This window comes from Oenanthe melanoleuca, chromosome 27, assembly GCF_029582105.1.
Source record: "Oenanthe melanoleuca isolate GR-GAL-2019-014 chromosome 27, OMel1.0, whole genome shotgun sequence".
Lineage (NCBI taxonomy): Eukaryota > Metazoa > Chordata > Aves > Passeriformes > Muscicapidae > Oenanthe > Oenanthe melanoleuca.
Genome location: NC_079360.1, coordinates 3,991,099 through 4,013,172, shown reverse-complemented (window position 1 = coordinate 4,013,172; position 22,074 = coordinate 3,991,099). Strand labels below are relative to the sequence as shown.

At 67.2% G+C, this 22,074-nt stretch overlaps 3 protein-coding genes across 8 annotated transcripts; 2 read left to right on the top strand and 1 right to left on the bottom strand.

Annotated features, from left to right (window-relative positions):
- The first annotated feature begins 325 nt into the window (after positions 1–325).
- Positions 326–10,709, top strand: ERBB2 (erb-b2 receptor tyrosine kinase 2). The gene is made up of 27 exons (XM_056512033.1): positions 326–502; positions 3,009–3,160; positions 3,245–3,434; positions 3,656–3,793; positions 3,881–3,949; positions 4,570–4,682; positions 4,757–4,898; positions 4,969–5,085; positions 5,578–5,704; positions 5,783–5,856; positions 5,938–6,028; positions 6,634–6,833; positions 6,926–7,058; positions 7,146–7,236; positions 7,317–7,477; positions 7,567–7,614; positions 7,693–7,831; positions 7,920–8,042; positions 8,119–8,217; positions 8,296–8,481; positions 8,558–8,713; positions 8,798–8,873; positions 8,949–9,095; positions 9,183–9,280; positions 9,356–9,526; positions 9,653–9,899; positions 9,997–10,709. Exons 1-27 carry the CDS (start codon positions 427–429, stop codon positions 10,311–10,313), a joined length of 3,681 nt encoding a protein of 1,226 aa, XP_056368008.1. The 5' UTR covers positions 326–426; the 3' UTR covers positions 10,314–10,709.
- Positions 10,710–11,134: 425 nt separating this feature from the next.
- On the bottom strand, positions 11,135–15,129 carry MIEN1 (migration and invasion enhancer 1). The gene is made up of 5 exons (XM_056512043.1): positions 15,027–15,129; positions 12,974–13,255; positions 12,367–12,464; positions 12,071–12,147; positions 11,135–11,885 (listed from the first exon to the last, which is right to left on the bottom strand). The coding sequence occupies exons 2-5, from the start codon at positions 13,060–13,062 to the stop codon at positions 11,802–11,804; spliced, it is 348 nt and encodes a 115-aa protein (XP_056368018.1). The 5' UTR covers positions 13,063–13,255; positions 15,027–15,129; the 3' UTR covers positions 11,135–11,801.
- GRB7 (growth factor receptor bound protein 7) lies at positions 13,833–22,024 on the top strand. 6 transcript variants are annotated; one of them, XM_056512039.1, is made up of 15 exons: positions 13,833–14,262; positions 16,269–16,407; positions 16,510–16,654; positions 17,549–17,705; positions 17,782–17,903; positions 17,983–18,057; positions 18,609–18,746; positions 18,827–18,937; positions 19,054–19,152; positions 19,352–19,432; positions 20,284–20,400; positions 20,479–20,539; positions 20,622–20,709; positions 21,039–21,132; positions 21,207–22,024. In XM_056512039.1, the coding sequence occupies exons 2-15, from the start codon at positions 16,277–16,279 to the stop codon at positions 21,351–21,353; spliced, it is 1,566 nt and encodes a 521-aa protein (XP_056368014.1). In that variant the 5' UTR covers positions 13,833–14,262; positions 16,269–16,276; the 3' UTR covers positions 21,354–22,024. The 6 variants fall into 6 exon arrangements, with proteins under 6 accessions (XP_056368014.1, XP_056368009.1, XP_056368013.1 ...); XM_056512034.1 differs by having other exon boundaries at positions 17,980–18,057; XM_056512038.1 differs by lacking the exon at positions 13,833–14,262 and adding an exon at positions 15,251–15,325 and having other exon boundaries at positions 17,980–18,057.
- Positions 22,025–22,074: the final 50 nt, after the last annotated feature.

Genomic DNA, 22,074 nt, shown 5'->3' with positions numbered 1-22,074 from the left:
GTGGGGGGATGGACCGGAGGGGGGGTCCGGGGTGAGGGGTTCCTGGTGCTCCGAGGGGGCGGAAAATGGGATCGGAGCCAGGGGGGCCTGGGGCGGGGGGCACCCGCTGGTCCCGGGGATGGGAAGGGGGAACGGGGGGTCCCCGGTGTTCCAGGCGGTGATTCCCGGTGCCACGGGAGATGGGAAGGGGAGTCCGGGACGGGAGGTGCCCGGTGCTCCGGGAGGTTGGACGGGGGGTCTGTCCTGGTCCGGGCCAGTGGGAGCGCGCGGGGGCGGCGGGAGCGCGCGGCGCGCCCTCGCCCGGGGCCGGGACCGGGATCGGGATCGCGAGGCGGAGCCCGGGAGCGGCGGGAGGCGGCGGCTCCGGCTCCGCAAACTTTCCCGGAGCGGCGGCGGGGCCATGGGCCGCGGCCCGCGCTGAGCACCATGATCGCGGCCGGGGGCTGCCTCGGCGCCGGGCTGCTGCTGCTGGCCGCCCTCTGCCCCCCCGCCGCCGCGGAAGGTGGGTCCCACCGGGGAGCTCCGGGGGCACGGGGGACACCGGGAATCGGGGGGACCCCGAGCCGCGGGAGCGTCCTCCGCGCCGCGACTTCGCGCAAAGTTTTGCACGGGACCGACCGGGACCGATCGGCACCGAGAGGGGGAACCGGGAAAGGGAGGGGGGGACACGGGGGGCGTGACCGAGAGGGCACCGGGGGGACATCGGGGGTGGGACCGAGTGGAAAAGTGAAGGGACAGCGGGAGGGGACTGAGGGGGCCCCGAGCTGGGAACGAGGGGGGCACCGGGGTAGGACCGGGTCGGGGGGGCACGGGGCCGCGGGGTCCGGTGTGCCCGGGGGCTGCACGGTTGTAAGTGACGGGACCGCCTCCACCGGTCCTTCCCCAGTCCCCCCGCTGCCCCCTCGTTGTCCCCGGTTCTCCCCGCCGCGGGCAGCGCGACCGCGGTGTCCCCGCGCCGCGACTGCCCGCCAGGACTGGGGGCCGAACTGGTGTGTACTGGGAGGCGCTGGGAAGGGGGAGGCCCTGCCCGCTGCTCCCTGTCCCCCCCGAGCGGAACGACCCCCGGTGCTGCTTTCCCAGGAGGAATTTAGGGGCTCGGGTACAGCCCGGAGCAGGGACCCCCCCGGTCCCCGGCGGGAGAAGCGGGAACGGGGGCCCCCAACTTGTGGGGGTTCCCTTCCCGTGAGCATCGGGAGGCTTCGGGGTGCGGGGCAGGCGCGGTGCCCCACGGAGCGGCTGGGTGGGTGGGTGGGTGCGTCCCCGTCGCTCCCATCCACATTCTCGACGTGCCGCACCCAGCCCAGCCCCGGGGGGTGCGGGGAGCCCGGCCCGACAGCCCCCGGGCCTCGGCCAGGCACCGCGGCGGGGCCGGCAGCAACGGGGCCGGCAGCGGATGGGGCTGATGGCACCGCAGTGGGCACCAGCAGCCCCAAAATTGGACCCTGCTGCCTCCCTGTTTGGGGCCAGCTCCAGCACAGGGTGTTTGGAAAGTCAATGCCCGGTGGGACGGAGCCGGTGTGAGGTTTTGGGACAGGGACAAGGTGGTCTCCACTAGTGTCAGTGACCCACAGGTCACTCTGCTTGGAGGGTCTGTGTGGGGCGAGCTCCTGCTTAGCGACACCCCGGTGTCTCCCGGTCCCTGGGGCCGGTTCGTGTCCGGCAGCCGCGGCTCGGGGCAGCCCCGTGGGCACGTGGCCGTCGGGCTTTGCCGGACACCCGTGGGCAGCCGAGGTGTTTGGTGGTGGCACCGCCCGCTGGAGCGAGCCAGGCGGGGTGGATCGGTCACTGCCCCTCCCGGTGCCCAGCCGGGGACCTGGGCGAGCAGACAAGGCCAAATCCCAGGGCACGGAGCCGGGATCCCCACGCTCGCTTGCCCACCTGCCCTTTGGCCCGGGGAAGCCCCAGCACCTCGTGCCTGTGCCACAGCAGGTGTAGGCAGAGACCTTGAGCTTTGGCCGCCCAACACAACGGCACGTTCCCTTCCGGGGTTCCCCCTGTTGCACAGCCGGTCGGGTGGGAGAGAGCTGAACCCCAAATTCGAGGGGCTTCCTCCTTCCTGGCCATATTTTCCCTGGCTCAGACGCCTCGCAGCAGGCGGGGGAGGCGAGTGCCAGCCGCGTCTCCTGGACACGGGGCCGCGCCAGCAGCTGCCCAGCACCGGGGGCTGTCACTCAGCCACCGAGCAGCCGGGGACCGGCGCACCGAGCCCCCGCCTGACCCCCGCCTGCCCCCCTGCCCCGTGCTGGGATGGCAGTGGCTCGGGGCTGGTGGCTCTGCGAGTGGCACTGCGGTGGCGGCAGGGTCAGCGCCGGGCTCGGTGTGGGAGCGGGGCTGGGGATTGGTGTGGGGGGCTCTCCCCGCCGAGGTTTTGGGGCGCCGGGGGCCGCGGGCGCGCCGGGGCTGGGCCGTGCCCGCCAGCCCTGCGTCACCGCTGCTCCCCAAACACGCCCGACCTGAAAAGGCGGTTCCAGCCGGGAGCGGGCGGCCGGGGCCCTGTGCCACCCGCGCCCGTGACTCACTCGCCCGGGGCCTGGCACCCAGGGCGGGCTCCCGCGCCCCCACCCCGCCTGGATGCGGCGGGGATGGATGCTCGCCCGGCCAGCAGCCCCCCACAATGGGGCCGCCCGGGCCCCGCTGCCGTCGCCGCTCAACAATCGGGTCTTGTCTCGGCGGGGCCGCCCCGGCGGCGTGGGCAGCGCATTCCTGCCCGCGGCCTCCGCTCCGGCCCCGCGGCTCTGGGGGTCCCAACACAGCCCCCAGCAGTGCCCGGCCCCCACCGCGGGCACGGGGCGACACCGGTCCCCGTTGTCCCTCGAGCGGGGCCCGGTGCCAGAGCGGGAGCCGGGGTGGGAGCCACGGTGCAGGAAACCCATCGGAAGCTGTTGGGAGAAGCCCCGGAGATAAACGGCGGCCGCCGCATCCGCGGCGTTTCCTGCGGGGGCCGGAGCTCCGTGTCCCACGGGCAGAGGAGGGGTCGCGGACCCGCTGAGCCCCCGCTGTCCCCACAGTCTGCACCGGCACCGACATGAAGCTGCTGCGCCCCTCTAGCCCCGAGAGCCACTACGAGACCCTGCGGCACCTCTACCAGGGCTGCCAGGTGGTCCAGGGCAACCTGGAGCTCACCTACCTGTCCGCCGACGCCGACACCTCCTTCCTCAAGGTGTGCAGCGGGAAAACGCCCCGAGGGGGGGAAGGGGAAGGATGGGGGTCCGGTCGGCCCCTCACCCGTGTCCCCCCACCCCAGGACATCAAGGAGGTGCAGGGCTACGTGCTGATCGCGGAGAACCAAGTGAGCGGGCTGGAGCTGCAGAGCCTGCGCATCATCCGCGGCACGCAGCTCTTCCAGGAGCGCTTCGCCCTGGCCGTGGTGGGCAACGCCGGCCCCGCTCCGGGGGCTCCGGGGCTGCGCCAGCTCGGCATGAGGCACCTCACAGGTGGGCACCAGGTGCACGGGGATGTGGGGTGCTGCTCCTGCAGCTCCGGTCTGGGGTCTGGGTGGGTGGTCCTATTGGGTGGCAGGTCCCTGTCCAGGTCTGGGTGTCCCCATGGGGGCTCCCCACCCAGGATTGGGTGCTCCCTACCAAGCACTGGGAGTCCCCACGGGGCTGCAGGACTCCCATGTGGCACTGGTGACCCCCGTACCTGTCCCCCACAGAGATCCTGAAGGGAGGCGTGCTCATCGAGAGGAACCCCGAGCTCTGCTTCCAGGAGACCATCATGTGGAGCGACATCTTCCACCGGCACAACGAGTTCCGAGGCGAGGTCCAGGTGGAGACCGCCCGCACCCGCAGCTGTGAGTGCCCCGGGGGGTTGTGGCACCAGGGAGGGGTCTGGGGGTTCCAGGACTCCTGGCACCCCCTGCTCACACTTTTCTGTGCAGGTCCTGACTGCCGGGCGTTCTGCCCTGAGGGGCACTGCTGGGGCGAGAGCAAATGGGACTGCCAGACATGTGAGTGTGGGGCCCACAGAGACTCTGACCCCCAAAGCCTCTGGGAACCCCTTTCTTTCCCTCCATGTGCCCCTGCTCCACTGATCCTCACTTGGCACCCTAATCTCTGTCCCAGAGACTCCTTGGACCTCCTGCTTGCACTCCCAAATTGCTGCTGTACTGAGCCCTACTTGCCACCTGTCCTGTTCCCAGAGACCTTTTGGATCTTCTATTTGCCCCCTCAAATCTCTGTCCCACTGACCCCTATTTGCCACCTAAATCTTATTCCCAGAAACACCCTAACTTTCTGTTTAGCCCCCAAATCCTTGTTCCACTAAGCCCTACATGACACCCAAATCCTGGCCCCAGAGATCCCCCAAAATCTCTGCTCTGGGAGACTCGCCTTACACCCCAAATTCCTCCCCTGTGGACCTCTGCTTACACCCCAAATCCCAGTCCTAGGAACTCTCTTGCCCCTCAATATTCTTTTCCCACTGCCTCCACTTAGCACCTGAATTCCCACCACCCAGATTTTTGCCCTGGGACCCCACCTACCCTCCAGCCCCTCATCCTGGGGACTCTCCCATTGCCTGGATGGGGGGGAATCCCTGTCCCCAGCGTGTCCCTCTGTGCCCCCACAGTGACCAACAGCATCTGCCACGGTTGCCCACGCTGCAAGGGCACGAAGCCCACGGACTGTTGCCACGAGCAGTGCGCCGCCGGCTGCACCGGCCCCAAGCACTCCGACTGCCTGGTGAGCACGGGGCGGGGACACCGGGGGTCCTGGGGGGGGACAGGGGTCTCACACAGCTGTGTCCCCCTCCCCAGGCGTGCCTGAACTTCAACCGGAGCGGGATCTGCGAGCTGCACTGCCCCCCGCTCGTCGTCTACAACTCGGACACCTTCGAGTCGATGCCCAACCCTGACGGGCGCTACACCTTTGGTGCCAGCTGTGTCAGCCAGTGTCCCTGTGAGTGACACCCTGGGGGGGTGCAGGGGCAGCCAGCGTGGCCCTGACCCCCCCCTCCTGCCCCCTCCAGACAACTACCTCGCCACGGAGGTGGGGTCCTGCACCCTGGTGTGCCCCCAGAACAGCCAGGAGGTCACAGTCAACAACGTCCAGAAGTGTGAGAAGTGCAGCAAGCCCTGCCCTGAGGGTGAGAAACCCCCCTTGGGGTCTGGGTGGGTCTGGGTGCCCTGGGGATGTGGGTGAGCAGCCCCCAGGGTCTGGGGAGGGGGGCTCTGGAGACTGCAGGATTGTGGATGAGCAGCTCCTCAATGTCCTGGTTGGCTCATGGGGTTCCCAAGGTTGTGTGTGACCAGCCCCCCAGTATCTGGACAGGTCTGGGGACCCCAGGGGTGCAGGTCAGCAGTGCCCCAGAGTGGCTCTGGAGACCCCAGGGATCTCCCTCGGGAGCTGGGGGTACTCTGGGAACCCCAAGGGTGTGGGTAAGGAGCTTCTCCATGTCTTGGGGGGCTCTGAGGACCCCAGGGACGTGGGTGATCAATCCCCAGTGCAGCTCTGGGGACCCCAAGGCTATGTGGGGGTGCTGCTGTGCACTGTGGGGTACCTCCTTGGCTGGTGGGGCAGTGTTCTGGGTGGCTCTGGGGTCCTGGCCGAGACCCCCAGTCCTGCTGTGCCCCCCCAGTGTGCTACGGGCTGGGAGTGGATTTCCTGAAGGGCGTCCGTGCTGTGAACGCCTCCAACATCCAGCACTTCTCCGGCTGCACCAAGATTTTTGGGAGCCTGGCCTTTCTGCCTGAGACCTTCACTGGGTGAGTGCCTGATTCCCCTCCCTGAGCCCACCAGGACCCCCAGTGGGACCCCCCCAACCTCCTTCCCATCCCTGACAGGGACCCCAGCACCAACACCCCGCCCCTGGACCCCAAACTGCTGCGGATCTTCGAGAGCCTGGAGGAGCTGACAGGTGAGAGCTGGGGGAGCTGGGGGGGATGGAGGGCTCTGGGTTTGGGGGGGACGGGGGGTGATGACACTCAGCTCCCCCCAGGCTTCCTCTACATCGCTGCCTGGCCGCCCGACATGAAGGACCTGGGGGTCTTCCAAAACCTGCGGGTGATCCGGGGCCGAGTGCTGCACAAGTGAGCAGGGATGGGGGTGTGGGGGGACACAGGGGGACACAGGGGGACGTGGAGGGGACACAGGGGGACACAGGGGGACGTGGAGGGGACACAGGGGGCACAGGGGGACGTGGAGGGGACACAGGGGGACACAGGGGGACGTGGAGAGATGTTGGGGTGCAGGGGGTTGTGGGAACACACGGGGAGACATGGGGGGACACTGTGGGATGAGGGGGATGACAGGACATGAGGGAATATTGGTGGGATGCAGGGGGACACAGGGACATGCAGGGGCACACACGGGGTGCAGGGGGACAGGGGAAGGACATGGAGGATGTGGGGACACACGGGAACTTGCAGGGCACACATGGGGTGCAGGGGACACAGGGACACGCAGGGATACACACGGGGTGCAGGGGGACACGGGAAGGACACGAAGGATGTGGGGACACACGGGGACATGCAGGGCACACACAGGGTACAGGGGACACGGGAAGGACATGGAGGATGTGTGGGGACACACGGGAACATGCAGGGCACACATGGGGTGCAGGGGGACACGGGAAGGACACGGAGGACGTGGGGACACACGGGGACAGGCGTCTCACCCCCGGGTGTCTCGGCAGCGGCGCCTACTCGCTGACGCTGCAGGAGCTGGAGGTGCAGGCGCTGGGGCTCCGGGCCCTGCAGGAGATCAGCAGTGGGATGGTGCTCGTGCACCACAACCCCCAGCTCTGCTTCCTCCAGAAGGTGCCCTGGCACAGCATCTTCCGCAACCCCCGCCAGCGCCTCTTCCAGACACACAACAAACGCCCCGAGCAGTGCGGTAAGGGGGGTTCATAGGGGGTGGGGGGACATGGTGGGACCCCCCCCCAGTTGCTGACAAACCCTCTGGTGCTGATGGTGCCCCCCCTGCAGAGAGCGAGGGGCTGGTTTGCTTCCACCTCTGTGCCCAGGGGCACTGCTGGGGCCCCGGCCCCACCCAGTGCGTGGCCTGCGAGCGGTTCCTGCGCGGCCAGGAGTGCGTGGCCTCCTGCAACCTGCTGGATGGGTGAGTGGAGACCCTCGGGAGTGGCACAGCCCTCATACACACTGCAGGGTGAGGCCAGGACCCCATCCCTGCCCCTTTGCCCTGCAGAGCCGTCCGGGAACACGCCAACGGGACGCGGTGCCTGCCGTGCCACCCCGAGTGCCAGCCCCAGAACGGCACCGAGACCTGCTTCGGATCGGTGGGGACAGGGGCACACACTGGGGGGGGTGGGGGTGCCCCCAGACACCTGGGTCCCTCAACCTGCCCCAATTCCTGCAGGATGCAGACCAGTGCGTGGCCTGTGCCCACTACAAGGACGCCCAGCAGTGTGTGCGGCGCTGCCCCAGCGGCGTCAAGGCCGACGCCTCCTTTGTGCCCGTCTGGAAATACCCCGATGAATTCGGCGTGTGCCAGCTCTGCCCCACCAACTGCACCCACTCGTGAGTCGGGGGATCCCTAGCTGAGAAGGGGGTGCTGGCAGCTGTAGGAGGCTGCTGACAGCGGGGGGCTACACCCTGTGTCCCCCCAGGTGCACGATCCGGGATGAGGACGGATGTCCCGTGGACCAGAAGCCAAGGTAGGAGTGTGGCTGTGTTGTGCCACCGCCACTCTGGCTGCTGGGGGTCCCCCACACTGATGGCCTCTTGCCACACAGCCAGGTGACATCCATCATCGCTGGTGTGGTGGGGGCTCTGCTGGTCATCGTCCTGCTCCTCATCACCGTCATCTGCGTCAAGCGCCGGCGGCAGCAGGAGCGCAAGCACACGATGCGGCGGCTGCTGCAGGAGACCGAGGTGGGGATGTCCCGGGGGGCAGGAGTGGACCCTCAGTGCCTGGGAGGGACTGGGAGCCCGGCCCCACTGACCCTTCCCTGCCCCACAGCTGGTGGAGCCACTGACGCCCAGTGGGGCCCTTCCCAACCAAGCCCAGATGAGGATCCTCAAGGAGACGGAGCTCAAGAAAGTGAAAGTTTTGGGTTCTGGTGCTTTTGGCACCGTTTATAAGGTGAGGGGTGGGAACAGCACGGTGGGACATGACCCTCCCTGCTCTGCACCCCCTCACCTGCGTGTCCCCACCTCAGGGCATCTGGATCCCCGATGGCGAGAGCGTGAAGATCCCGGTGGCCATCAAAGTCTTGCGGGAGAACACATCGCCCAAAGCCAACAAGGAGATCCTGGATGTGAGTGTGGCCATGGCACTGGGGGAAAATGGGGCTGGCAGCAGCCCCTGCCCACCCTGACCCCCCTCCTGCCCACAGGAGGCCTATGTGATGGCAGGGGTGGGCAGCCCCTACGTGTCCCGGCTGCTGGGCATCTGCCTGACGTCCACGGTGCAGCTGGTGACGCAGCTGATGCCCTACGGCTGCCTCCTGGACTACGTGCGGGAGAACAAGGACCACATCGGCTCCCAGGACCTGCTCAACTGGTGTGTGCAGATCGCCAAGGTAGGACAGGAGACCTGGGCAGCTCTGAGGGGGTCCTGGGGGAGACCAGGGACAGCTGGACATGTGCCACCTCCAGGGGATGAGTTACCTGGAGGAGGTGAGACTGGTGCACCGGGACTTGGCCGCTCGCAACGTCCTTGTCAAGAGCCCCAACCACGTCAAGATCACCGACTTTGGGCTGGCCCGGCTGCTGGACATCGATGAGACTGAGTACCACGCTGATGGTGGCAAGGTAGGACTTGGGGACTCAGGGACAGCAGTGCTCCCCTCGGTGACAGCCACCCCCTGGTCCTGCTCACCTCTCCATCTGTCCCAGGTCCCCATCAAGTGGATGGCGCTGGAGTCCATCCTCCGCCGGCGCTTCACGCACCAGAGCGACGTCTGGAGTTACGGTGCGTCTGGGTGCCCCCACCCCAGGGGATCTGGGGGGTCCCAGGGCACTGCTCACCCCCATCCATCCCCTCCAGGTGTCACCGTGTGGGAGCTGATGACATTTGGGGCAAAGCCGTACGACGGGATCCCTGCCCGGGAGATCCCAGACCTGCTGGAGAAGGGCGAGCGGCTGCCGCAGCCGCCCATCTGCACCATCGACGTCTACATGATCATGGTGAAATGTACGGGCAGGGAGCACAGGGACAGGGAGGGGACAGGGCCTGCTGTCACCCTGCTCCCAGCCCTGATGGTGCCCTGCTCTGCTCCAGGCTGGATGATTGACTCCGAGTGCCGGCCCAAGTTCCGCGAGCTGGTCACCGAGTTCTCCCGCATGGCTCGCGACCCCCAGCGCTTCGTGGTCATCCAGGTATGCAGCTCCCTGAGGGTCCCATCCCCTCCCCGGTGCCCTGGGCCGAGCACTGACCAGTGTGACCCCCCCCAGAATGACCTGGTGGGGCTGCCTGGCTCCATGGACAGCACCTTCTACCGGGCACTGCTGGATGAGGAGGACATGGACGACCTGGTGGATGCTGAGGAGTACCTGGTGCCTCACCACGGCTTCTTCAGCACCGACACCTCCACCACCTACCGCAGCCGCATCTCCTCCATGCGGGTACGTGGGGAGGCTGGCAGGGAGCTCCCCGTGCTGGCACAGCCCTGGGGGTGACCCTGTGCCATGGCTGGGAGGGTCCTCAGCGTGGGCTCAAGTGCCCAACTCCGTGTCCTCTCCCACACCCAGAGCACGGCAGAGTCTCCAGCCAAGGTGGAAGAGGGCGAGGGCTTGGCCTCCTTCCCCTTTCCCGCCCAGGGCCTGGCGGAGGGAGCAGAGGGCCCTGTCCCAGAGGTGCCAGATGGGGACAAGGTGGCCCTGCATGGGGAGCCTGGGACTCTGCCCAGGTACAGCGAGGATCCCACCGGGCTGGTGGCCAAGGATGGAGAGGACCCTGATGGCTTCACAGTGCCAGCCCCCCACTGCACCATGCCAGGTAGGGATGGCACAGCCTGACCCTTGGGGAGGGGGTGAGGGGTGTCTGCCTGTCCCATGACCCCTGGAGGGTTCCTAACGTGTCACTCACCCTGCAGAGTACGTGAACCAGGCTGAGGAACGTTCTCCCCACACTCCCCCATCCCCGCTGGACAAGCCCAAGGGGCACCAAGGGAAGAATGGGCTCATCAAGGACCCCAAGAACTCCTTCTCCTTCGGCCACGCCGTGGAGAACCCCGAGTACCTGGCACCCCACAGCCCCCCTGGGCCCTTCAGCCAGGCCTTTGACAACCCCTACTACTGGAACCAGGACTCCAGCAAGGCTGGTGGCCCCGATGGTGGCCCTGGCACGACGCCCACGGCCGAGAACCCCGAGTACCTGGGCCTGGCCGGCCCCGACGCCACGGCCGTGTAGGAGAGACCCCCCAACTTCACCAAGGCAGCTCAGGGAGGGATGAGCCACGAGGGATGGCTGGGGGTCCATCCCCTCTGCCCAGGGGTGGCACTGGCCACGCAGGACGCTGTGGGACAGAGCAGCAGCAAAGACTGGAGACAGAGAGGGGTCACCCCTGGTGGCACTGGGGACCCACGAGCTGGGCGGTGCCTGGAGCAGCCCAGGGAGCTCAGACCCAGCACAGCCTGGAGAAGGACAGACCCTCTGCCATCCCCCCATTGCAGGGCTGTCCCAGTGCCTGGGACACGTGGACTTGCACTGAGGGCAGCTGGACTGAGAGCAGTCCCGGCTGCTCTGGGATCCTTTGGAAGCACCGGGATGTATATTTGATAACTGTACATTGGTTGTTTTTTCTACTCTTGTGGTCTCTTTGGTTTCCTCTTCTCCATCAGATCCAGCTCTGTCTCCCAAGGACCAACATATCATATCCCTTCCCTTTCCCCTTCTTTTTTCCTCTTTTTCTTTACCCTTTTCCCTTCTTTTTTTCCCCTTTTCCTTCCCCCCTTTCCCTCCTTTGTCCTTTCTTTCATTTTTCCCTCCCTTTCCCATTTTCCCTTCTTTTTTTCCTCCTTTCCCTTCCCTTTTTCCCCCTTCCCCTTCCTTTTTCCCCTTCTCCATTCCCTTTTCCCCTTCCCTTTCCTTCTCCCACTCCTCCCTCTTCCCCTTTCCCTTCCTCTCACCTCTCTCACCCCCCACCACCTGCCTGAAGGACAAAATTCCTGCTCCCAGGCAGGATCCAGGACCGTGTCCCACCCCCCACTCCCGAGGGACACCAGAGGAGCCACATTCTCCATCCTTTATTCCACCCAGGCCCCAGGCCCTTGGGTTTATACACAGTATAGAATAAATAGGGGGGCCTCCCCACCCCGAGGCCAAGGGCAGGGTCATTCCAGGCAGGAAGAAGGAGCTGGGAGCCCAGGAATGGGGAGGGGGGGATGTGAACACACCTCTGGCCATGGGGCCAGACCGAGGTTCCCATGGCCAGCCCCCACCCCGGATTAAACAGTGCCAGAGGGACTTTAATCATTAACAAATCCCAGGGAAGTTACAGCCGGTGGATTCCCCTTGGAATGAGCCTGCTGGGAGCTGATCCAATGCCCAGCCTGGCTCCTCATTCATGGCAGACCCCTGAACTCCTAGGGGTGAGGGAGGGGAGAGGCCAGCACAGAGAAATGGGGTTGCCATGGGGACCCCCTGTGCCCCCCAGAGAGGTGCAGATGATGAGGGGGGAAGGCAAAGGTGTGAGACCACCCCCCCCAAGGCCCAGCTACCCACCACAGCAGGTTGGGCAGGGGACAGAATGACCCCCAGTGCCACAGCACTGCCCTTCCCAGTGCCACCATGGGAGGTTCCTGAGCTCCCCCCATGTCCCTGGTGCCCCCCAGCTGTGCAGGGATTTAAGGAAGGCAGCAATGGGCAGTGCAGGGGGACCCCTCTGTCCCTGGGGGGCTACAGGATGACGCAGGGGGGGCGGCTGTTGGTGATTTTCTCCAGGGGCTCCCCATTGCGGGCTCTGCGGATGGCCTCGATCAGCTGGGGAGACACAGCAGGGGAGGGGTCACAGCCAGGGCCTGGGGGCACCCAGACACACTCAGGGGACAGGGACAAGCCAGGAGCTGCCCGTCTCAGCCAGCAGGAGCAGAGGGTGACAAAACAGGGACAGAGCCCATCACAGGAGGGGCTCACTGCAAAGCAAACCCCCCCAGGCAGCTACTCACATCCTTCTCATAGGGAAAACCCCCGTTCTCCAGCTTGGAGAAGACCAGCTGCCCGTTGATCTCGATCTCAAAGGCACCTGAGGGCACAGACCAGGCTCAGCCCTGAGCTGTGTCCCCACCAAACCCCTCGTGGCACCCCCAGCCCCCCCAGAGCAGCACCGAGCTGGCCAAGCACTCAGGACACCCCCAGCTCTGCCAGGTTTAACCCAGCCCAGCCCCTCCCAACCCCCCAGCAGGGCACTGGGGGTGCTCTGGGGTGTCCCCCCCACCCGAGGCTGCTGTGCTGGGGGTCTCACCGGTGCCCCCCAGGCGGGACTCGATCTCGATGTCGGGGTACTCGTCCCGCACGGCGCTCGCCAGCTCCTGGTACGTGGCCTCAAAGCCACAGGGCTCGCTGGGGAGGGGGGACAGGCTCAGCAGGGGACCCCCAAACCCTCCCCAAACCAAGGAGCACCCCCACAACAGCTCTGCTCCTTCCTGCAATTCCCTCCCTGTTCCCTCCCCAATTCCCAACGTTCCACTCAGAAACCCTCCCCAAACCCCCTGCACGCCCCCAGCCCCCCACACCCTCACCCCATAACCCTTTGGCCCCTCATTACCTCCTCAGCCCCGCAATTCTCTATATCCCCTTCCTCAGCCCCTAAATTCCCCTATAAACCCCTTCAGCGCCCCAATTCCCCCACCCTGTACAAACCCTCAACCTCCCTACAGCCCCTCAACCCCTCCATATCATCCTCAGCCCCTCCCCTTCTCCCCCCAGTCCCCTCCGTGCCTGAACCCTCATCCCAGTTCCCCCAGTTTCGGCCCAGTATCACTGTGGGCCGCCCCCCCCCACCCACCCCCGAAGGCGCCGGAGTCCCCTCGGTTCATCCTCCCCCGGCCCCCCGCGGCCGCGGCGCTCACCAATACTCCACCACGATGCGGACCCGCCGCTCGGCCCCGCTCTCCGCCCCGTTCCCGTCCCCGGTCCCGTCCCCAGCCCCGCCGCTCATGGCCCCCGCTCCCGCCGCGCTGCCGCTTCCGGGTTTGGTCACGTGAGGCGCCACTTCCGGCCGCTCTGCACCGCGCGCTGCTCGTCTTGTCTGCTCCGAGTCCTCCGGGACACCCGCCGTGACCCCGGTGACCCCCGGGGGACCAAAAATTACCCCAGTGACCCAAAGTGACTCCCAGGACGCCTCTGGTGACCTAAAGTGACGCCCGGGAGACACAAACTCCTCCGTGTGCCACCTGCAGTCACCCCCCGACACCCACAGGGGACCCACAGTGACCTCAGTGACCCCCGTGTCACCTGCACCCACCCCTGTGGGACCCAAGGTGACCTCCGGGGGACCCACACGGAACCCGTGGGACCTGAGATGACCCTCACAGGAGCTCTTCAATCCCATAGGAACCCGCACTGCTCTGTGGGACCCACACCTAAAACCCCTGTGGGGGTTCTGTAGGGCCTTGGAGCCCCCCTATAGACAAATAAGACCCCAAGGAACCCTCAGTACCCCCACAGGGACCCCATAACCCCTCCATGGGCACACCTCTAGGGACTCTGACCCCTTGGCACCCCAGTGGGGTCCCAGACCCCATATGGGGACACCCACAAGGGACCCCACAGGACACACACAGAGCCCCACGTGACCCCATATCACACTGCGTTCCCATATCCCAAATACCCCCTCCCCCCAACCCTCCTGGAAGGGGCCCTGACCTGCATGAGACCCCCATGACCCCCCTCCACCCTATGGCCCCACCTGGCAGGGTTCCCCAGGGGACAATGGGGACACTTCCAGCCCCCCACTTTGGGGATGCCCCAACCCAAACCCCACACTTGGGTTGGGGACTCCCAGGGCACGGGCTGGGGGTCTGTGGGGTCCCCAGGACATCCCAGGGGACCCCGGCTGCTCCAGGGGTCACCCCAGTGCATTGTGGGAAACTCCCCATCACCACCTCAGGGGGGTCATGCCCGGTGGGTTTGGGGGCTCCAGCCCCCCGGGGACGGGCCGGGATCAGGCTGGACACCCCTCCCCGTGGCCGGGGGGCTGGGGGGCTCCCCTGGGTGCTGGTGGGGGCCGGTGCCGGGCAGCAGGCCCGGGGCATCGTGATGTCAGGCGGGGGCGGGAGCTGGCGCAGGTAGATAAAGCCGGGGAGAACAGGAATCCCTGGTCCGGCGGGACGGTGCCGGGAGGCGGCGGGCGCTGCAGGTAGGAGCGGGGGCCGGGCTGGGGGCTCCTGGCGCCGGGGGGTCGCTGCTCATCGCGGGCTGTTGGCCCCATCCCGCCGGGAACGACCCCGGAGCTGTGGCTGTGCCCGCACCCCTTCCCTCCCTCCTTCCCTCCCTCCTTCCCTCCCTCCTTCCCGCCTTCCTCCCGCTCTTCCTCCTCCCGGCTCTTCCTCCTCCCCTGCCGTCCCGCCGCGCCTCCGCTGCTGTCTCTGTGCCCCCTCAACCTCGGCACCCACCGGGACCCCCACCCACCGCTGGGACCCTGTTCCTCAGTCCTGGTGGTCCCGGCACCCTTAGGCTGGTGGCCCTGTGATTCCCTTCCCTAATCCTGGCGCCCCTGGAGTCCCATCCCCTAATCCCGCTGGCTCTGGGATCCTGTCCCTCAGCCCTGCTGCCCAGGGACACCATCCCCTCAATTCGGTGGTCCTGGACCCCCTGCTCCATAGCCCTGGGGCCGATCCTGGTGGTCCTGACCCCCACCCCACAGCTCTGCTGGCCCCTGTGCCTTGTCCCAAAGCCCCGTGTCCCCCCGTTTGTCCCACCCTGTGTGTCCCCACCCTGCTGGAGCCCTGCCACGGCCACCAGGCCCGGGCTCACACCGGGGTGACCTGAGGGCATGGGCTGGGCTGAGGATTGGTGCCAGGGCACTGTCCTGTCTGTCACATCCTCCCGTGTCCCCTGCTGTCCCCCCACCAGCAGCATCACCCTCCCTGACCCCTGACTGTCCCTGTGTCCCCAGCTCACCCGGGGTCTGGCCAGGGCAGGGAGCAGGGATGGAGCAGAGGGTCCTGGTGGGATGCTGGGATGGGGACAGGGACAGGGATGTGATGAGGGTGACATCAGTCCTGCCCAGCCATGGACTTGGACCCCGAGAGTGGCAGGAGGTGGGGACGGGGACAGGCAGCGGGCGAATGATTAACGCGATTTTTACACCGTGCCCTGCCACCGCCGGGTCCAGCGCCCGCGGCCACCGAGTGCCACCACCGAGGTGCCACGTGTGTGTTACGTGTGCCGCGTGCTGGCAGGGCCCTGGCACATCCCGGGTCGGTCCCCAGCCGTGTCCGAGCGTGGCTGTGTCCGGGCACCGTGGCACCGGCCGTGGGTGGGGACACGGGGGGCTGTGCCAGCACGGGGGGCTGTGCCAGAACGGGGGGGGCTGTGCCAGTGCCAGAACGGGGGGACTGTGCCAGAACGGGGGGGCTGTGCCAGTGCCAGAACGGGGGGGGCTGTGCCAGTGCCAGAACGGGGGGGCTGTGCCAGCACGGGGGGCTGTGCCAGAACGGGGGGGCTGTGCCAGAACGGGGGGGCTGTGCCAGAACGGGGGGGGCTGTGCCAGTGCCAGAACGGGGGGGGCTGTGCCAGTGCCAGTTCGGAGGGGCTGTGCCAGCACGGGGGGGCTGGCGGCGGTTCCCACGGCGGCTCCCTCGCCCCCGGCTCCCGGCGCGGCCGCCCGGGCTCCGGATGCCAGGGCGGTGAGGTGGAGCTGGGAGTGGCCGCCAGAACTGGTTTGGCCGGACCCGAGGAGGTGTTTGGGCTGAGCCGCCGCCGCCACGCTCGGCTTCCTGCTCCCCACGGCGCCGGCACGGCTCGGCCTGGCAAAGCTCGGCCTGGCAAAGCTCGGCCTGGCACTGCTCAGCCTGGCAAAGCTCAGCCAGCATCTCCCAGCGCCCCCAGACTCTCAGTGCTGGCGTGGTGAGGGTCCCACGGGGGATGTGGGGGATTCTTGGGGGTCTCATAATGTGCTGTGCTCACCATCAGTGTAATGTTCCAGCCCCCAGCACCTGGATGGGACTGGGGGGACTGGGACCCCTGGGCTGGGGTCCTGCTTGTCTGGGCACCAGGAAAACACCCCTGGGTGGGTGCCAGGGGTGGGAGCCCACACGGAGCCCGTGTGGTGTCCTGTGGGGGCTGCCCACACCTGGCCATGGCCCCCCAAATGCGGGAGCCAGGACCAACAGACGGTGCCAGACCCCCCTCTCCCCACAGATAATGCCATGGAGGGGGGGGCTCAGCAGAGCAGCCTCTGGGAGCCCCCCGAGCAGGATGGGGGTCCTGGTGAGCGAGATGGGGGCGAGGGGCCACCCGAGGTCAAGCGCTCCCAGCCCCTCTTCATCCACGGCAGCAGGTGGGTGTGAGCCTGGGGGGAGGGTCAGGGAGGTTAATGGGGGGGACAGGGGGTGCTCAGGGGGTCACAGGGGGCACGGAGCTCACCCCTCTGTGCCTGCAGCCGGCAGCCAACACAGGAGGAGCCACGAGCGTCGTCACTGCCCAGCATCCCCAACCCCTTCCCCGAGCTCTGCAGCCCCTCCAACTCCCCCATCCTGAGCAGCCCAGCCCTGGGACAGGCACCCCCCCGTGAGGGCACCTCCCATGTGAGTCAGGGGCACGGGGCTGGGGAGGGGGGTGAGATCTGGGACAGGGACCCCCCTGCCAGTGCTGGGGAGGGGGGTGAGATTGGGACAGGGACATCCCTGCCAGTGCTGGGGAGGGGGATAAGACTGGGACAGGGACCCCCCTGCCAGTGCTGGGGAGGGGATGAGATTGGGACAGGGACCCCCCTGCCAGTGCTGGGGAAGGGGGATGAGATTTGGGACAGGGACACCTCTGCCAGTGCTGGGGAAGGGGGTGAGATCTGGGACAGGGACACCCCTGCCAGTGCTGGGGAGGGGGGTGAGATTGGGACAGGGACACCCCTGCCAGTGCTGGGGAGGGGGATAAGACTGGGACAGGGACACCTCTGCCAGTGCTGGGGAGGGGGATGAGATTTGGGACAGGGACACCCCTGCCAGTGCTGGGGAGAGGGGTGAGATTTGGGACAGGGACACCCCTGCTGGAGAGGGATTCTTGGTCTTGGGGCAGGGACTCCCCAGCGAAGGCAGCTCCCATGGGAAATGGGAGACAGGGGGCTGGGAAGAGGGGAGGATCTCAGCTGTGGGGCAGGAACCTCCTCCCATGTGAGCTGAGGGCCTGGGAAGCAGCCTCAGCTTTTGGACAGGGACCTCTACAGAGGTGCCACCCTCCTGAGCCAGGGGGCCAAGGAGCTGGGAAGGGAGACCTCAACCCTGGGGAAGGAACCACCTTGACATGAGTCAAGGGGCTGGGAAGGGGAGATCCCATCCCTGGGACGAGACCACCACCCCTCAACCCTAGGGCAGGGACCACCCCCCAAATGAATTGAGGAGCAGTAGGGGCGGTCTCACCTGTGGCTCTGCAGGGTCCTCTCGTGCTGGGGGGGGGGGGCCCTGACAGCCCAGTCCCACCCCCAGGTGGTGAAGGTGTTCGGTGAGGACGGCGCCTGCCGCTCCCTGGAGGCGTCGGCGGCCACCACGGCGCGGCAGCTCTGCGACACGCTGGTGCGCAGGACGCGGGCGCTGCACGACCACAGCTGGGCCCTGGTGGAGCTGCACCAGCACCTGGCGCTGGGTGAGCGCCTGCGGGGGCACAGCAGGGCACAGCCTGCGGGACCCCCACCCTGCTGACCCCCCCCCGCGCCCCCCAGAGCGCTGCCTGGAGGATCACGAGTCGGTGGTGGAGGTGCAGAGCTCCTGGGCGCCGGGCGCCGACAGCCGCTTCGTGTTCCGCAAGAACTTCGCCAAGTACGAGCTGTTCAAGAGCAACGCGGTAGGTGGGACCCTCTGCGCCCCCCCACGGCACCCTGAGCACCCCGGGGCTCTCTGCTCAGCCTCTATCCCCCCAGCAGTCGCTGTTCCCCGAGGTGATGGTGTCCAGCTGCCTGGAGGCCAACAAGAGCATGGCACACTCCGAGCTCATCCAGGTACCCTGCCGGCTGTGCCCTGGGGACCCTGCATGGCCTGGGGACCCTGCCACGTGCCCTGGGGACCCTGCATGGCCTGGGGACCCTGCCACGTGCCCTGGGGACCCTGCAACACCCTGGGGACCCTGAAACACCCTGGGGACCCTGCCATGCCCTGGGGACCCTGCATGGCCTGGGGACCCTGCCACGTGCCCTGGGGACCCTGCCACGTGCCCTGGGGACCCTGCCACACCCTGGGGACCCTGCCATGCCCTGGGGACCCTGCCACTCCCTTGGGGACCCTGCCACTCCCTTGGGGACCCTGTCCATGCTCTGGGGACCCTGCCACACCCTGGGGACCCTGCCACACCCTGGGGACCCTTCCCATGCTCTGGGGACCCTGCCACACTCTGGGGACCCTGAAACACCCTGGGGATCCTGCCACGCCCTGGGGACTTTGCCATGCCCTGGGGATCCTGCCACGCCCTGGGGACTTTGCCACGCCCTGGGGACCCTGCCACGCCCTGGGGACCCCACTGTGCCCCTCAGCCCTCATGTCGTCCCTCCCCCAGAACTTCCTCAACTCTGGGAGCTGCCCTGAGGTCCAGGGCTTCCTGCAGCTGCGGGAGGCCGGGCGCAAGGTCTGGAAGCGTTTCCACTTCTCCCTGCGCCGCTCGGGGCTCTACTACTCCACCAAGGGCACCTCCAAGGTGAGGGCAGGGCGTTCTGGGGGAGGGGGCACAGCCAGGGGGTGCAGTGGGGCCATCCCTGACACCCCCCCACCCCCCAGGACCCCCGGCACCTGCAGTACTTCGCTGACCTCACCGAGTCCAACATCTACTACGTGACTCAGGGCAAGAAGCTCTACGGGACACCCACCGAGTTCGGCTTCTGCATCAAGGTGGGGATGTCCCTGCCTGTGGCGGGGTCATTCCCTGCACCTCCCCCTGCCAAGGGCTCTCTGTCCCCTCAGAGCCACCCGGGGCTGCCCCGTGACGGCTCCGGCCTCTCCCGCAGCCCCACAAGGTGCGGAGCGGCGCCAAGGGCCTGAAGCTGCTCTGCAGCGAGGATGAGCAGAGCCGCAGCTGCTGGATGGCCGCCTTCCGCCTCTTCAAGGTCAGCCCCGAGCGTCCCCACGCCGTGGGACGCCGGGATGGTGACCCCACCCCAGTGGAAATGTTTGAGGGTGGGGTGTCCCTGTGTCCATGTGGAGGGGATGCAGAGGTCCCCACCCCTGCACTGGGTGGCTGTGGAGGTTTCTGGGGTGTCCCCACCCCACAGCAGAACCCCCCAGCTGACGGGGCTGTTCCCCCAGTACGGGATGCAGCTCTACCGTAACTACCAGCAAGCGCAGGCACGACTGAGCCAACCCTCCTGGATCGGCCCCACGCCCCTGGTGAGTGTCCCCTGTCCCCTGAGCCAACCCCCTGGATCAGCCCCACCCCCTGGTGAGTGTCCCCTGCCCCCTGAGCCAACCCTTTTGGATCAGCCCCATCCCCTGGTGAGTGTCCCCTGTCCCCTGAGCCAACCCCCTGGATCAGCCCCACCCCCTGGTGAGTGTCCCCTGCCCCCTGAGCCAACCCTTTTGGATCAGCCCCATCCCCTGGTGAGTGTCCCCTGTCCCCTGAGCCAACCCCCTGGATCAGCCCCACCCCCTGGTGAGTGTCCCCTGTCCCCTGAGCCAACCCCCTGGATCAGCCCCATGTCCTGGTGAGTGTCCCCTGCCCCCTGAGCCAACCCTTTTGGATCAGCCCCATCCCCTGGTGAGTGTCCCCTGTCCCCTGAGCCAACCCCCTGGATCAGCCCCATCCCCTGGTGAGTGTCCCCTGTCCCCTGAGCCAACCCCCTGGATCAGCCCCATGTCCTGGTGAGTGTCCCCTGCCCCCTGAGCCAACCCTTTTGGATCAGACCCATCCCCTGGAGAGTGTCCCCTGAGCCAACCCTCCTGGATCAGCCCCATGTCCTGGTGAGTGTCCCCTGTCCCCTGAGCCAACCCCCCTGGATCAGCCCCATCCCCTGGTGAGTGTCCCCTGCCCCCTGAGCCAACCCCCCTGGATCGGCCCCATCCCCTGGTGAGTGTCCCCTGCCCCCTGAGCCAACCCCCCTGGATCAGCCCCACCCCCTGGTGAGTGTCCCCTGCCCCCTGAGCCAACCCCCTGGATCAGCCCCACCCCCTGGTGAGTGTCCCCTGCCCCCTGCAGCCCCTGGCCCGTGGGGACCCTCCGGTGACCCCCCTGTCCCCCACAGCGAAGCGTCTCGGACAATGCCCTGGTGGCCATGGACTTCTCAGGGTGCACGGGCCGGGTGATCGAGAACCCCAATGAGGTGCTGACTGCAGCCCTGGAGGAGGCACAGGCCTGGAGGGTGAGTTGGGGTGCTGGGGAGTCGGGGGGAGTCCCCCTGAGCCCACCCTCCCATCCCTTCCTTTCTTTGTGTGCCCAGAGGAAGACGACGCACCGGTACAGCCTGCCCGCAGCCTGCCACAGCTCCCCACTCAGTGCCGGTGAGACGTGGGGTCCCTGCCCTGTGGGGGTCCCTGCCCCAGACAGGGGGTCCCCCCAAGCCTGACACCCCTGTCCCCACAGCCATCCACCGCACCCAGCCCTGGTTCCACGGGCGCATCTCCCGGGAGGACACCCAGCAGCTCATTGGCCGCCAGGGCTTGGTGGACGGGTACGGGACCCTGGGGAGGGGGTTCGGGGTCCCTGGGGCTCCTGGGGGGGACGTGGAACTCCAGGGAGGGACAGGAGCCCAAGGGTCACGGGGGCAGCCCTGATCCTGGGGGGATGTGGGGGTGAGTGATCCCAGGGGGGTTGTGACTCCCAGGATTTTGCAGGGTTTGGGGGACACACAGGCTCCTGGGGGGACACAGAGACTCCCAGGGATACCAGGGGGTACCAGGCTACTCCCAGGTCTTCATAGGGGGTTTGTGGGACACCATGGGTGACCCTGGGAGGGCAGAGGGGACCTGGGGCCAGCAGTGACACCCCTGGAGCTCACAGGGTCTTCCTGGTGCGGGAGAGCCAGCGGAACCCCAAGGGCTTCGTGCTGTCGCTGTGCCACCTGCAGCGCATCAAGCACTACCTCATCCTGCCGGTGAGTGCCAGCACGGGGCTGGGGGGGCTGGGGGGCTCGGGGAGAGGGGTCCTGACCTGCAGCCCCCCCGGCAGAGCGAGGAGGAGGGGCGGCTCTACTTCACCATGGACGACGGGCAGACGCGCTTCGCCGACCTGATCCAGCTGGTGGAGTTCCACCAGATCAACCGCGGCATCCTGCCCTGCAAGCTGCGGCACTACTGCACCTGCGTGGCCCTCTGAGCACGGCCAGCAGGGTTTGGCACAGCCTGGCACCGCCAGCATGGCAGGGTTTGGCTCAGTCTGGCACTGCCAGCATGGCTTGGCACAGTCTGGCACTGCTGGCATTCTCTGGCTCAGTCTCACTGCCGACGTAGCACGGCTTGATACAGCCCAGCACCACCAGCATGGGATGGTTTGGCACAGCCTGGCACCACTGGGATTGTTTGGCACAGCCTGGCCCTGCTGATATGGCACGGCTTGGCACAGCCCAGAACCACCAGCACAGTTTGGCACAGCTGGGCACCACCAACATGGCACAGCTCAGCGCAGCCTGGCACTGCTGGCACCGCTTGACACAGCCTGGCACCAGTGGGATGGTTTGGCACAGCCCAGCATGGCACAGTTTGGCACAGTCTGGCACTGCCAGCATGGCACAGCTCAGCACAGCCCAGCACCAGGACCCCCACACTCAAGCACTTTCTCCCCTCCACCCTACAGCACCAGCCCCGAGTGTCCCTGCGGGGGCCTGACACTCCTTGCCCCACACCAGGGAGGTTTTGGGGTCCCCATCAGCGGGATCCCGGGGTGTGGGGGTGAGGGGGGCACCCATCACCGTGTCCCCCATGTCTCCACAAGGCCAGTTGAACTGGGACGTGTTTTATACCAGTGATAATAAAGGTTATTTTTGCAGAGCTTCTGCCTTGTTCCTTCCCATCCCCAGAGCCCCCCAGTGCCGGTGGCA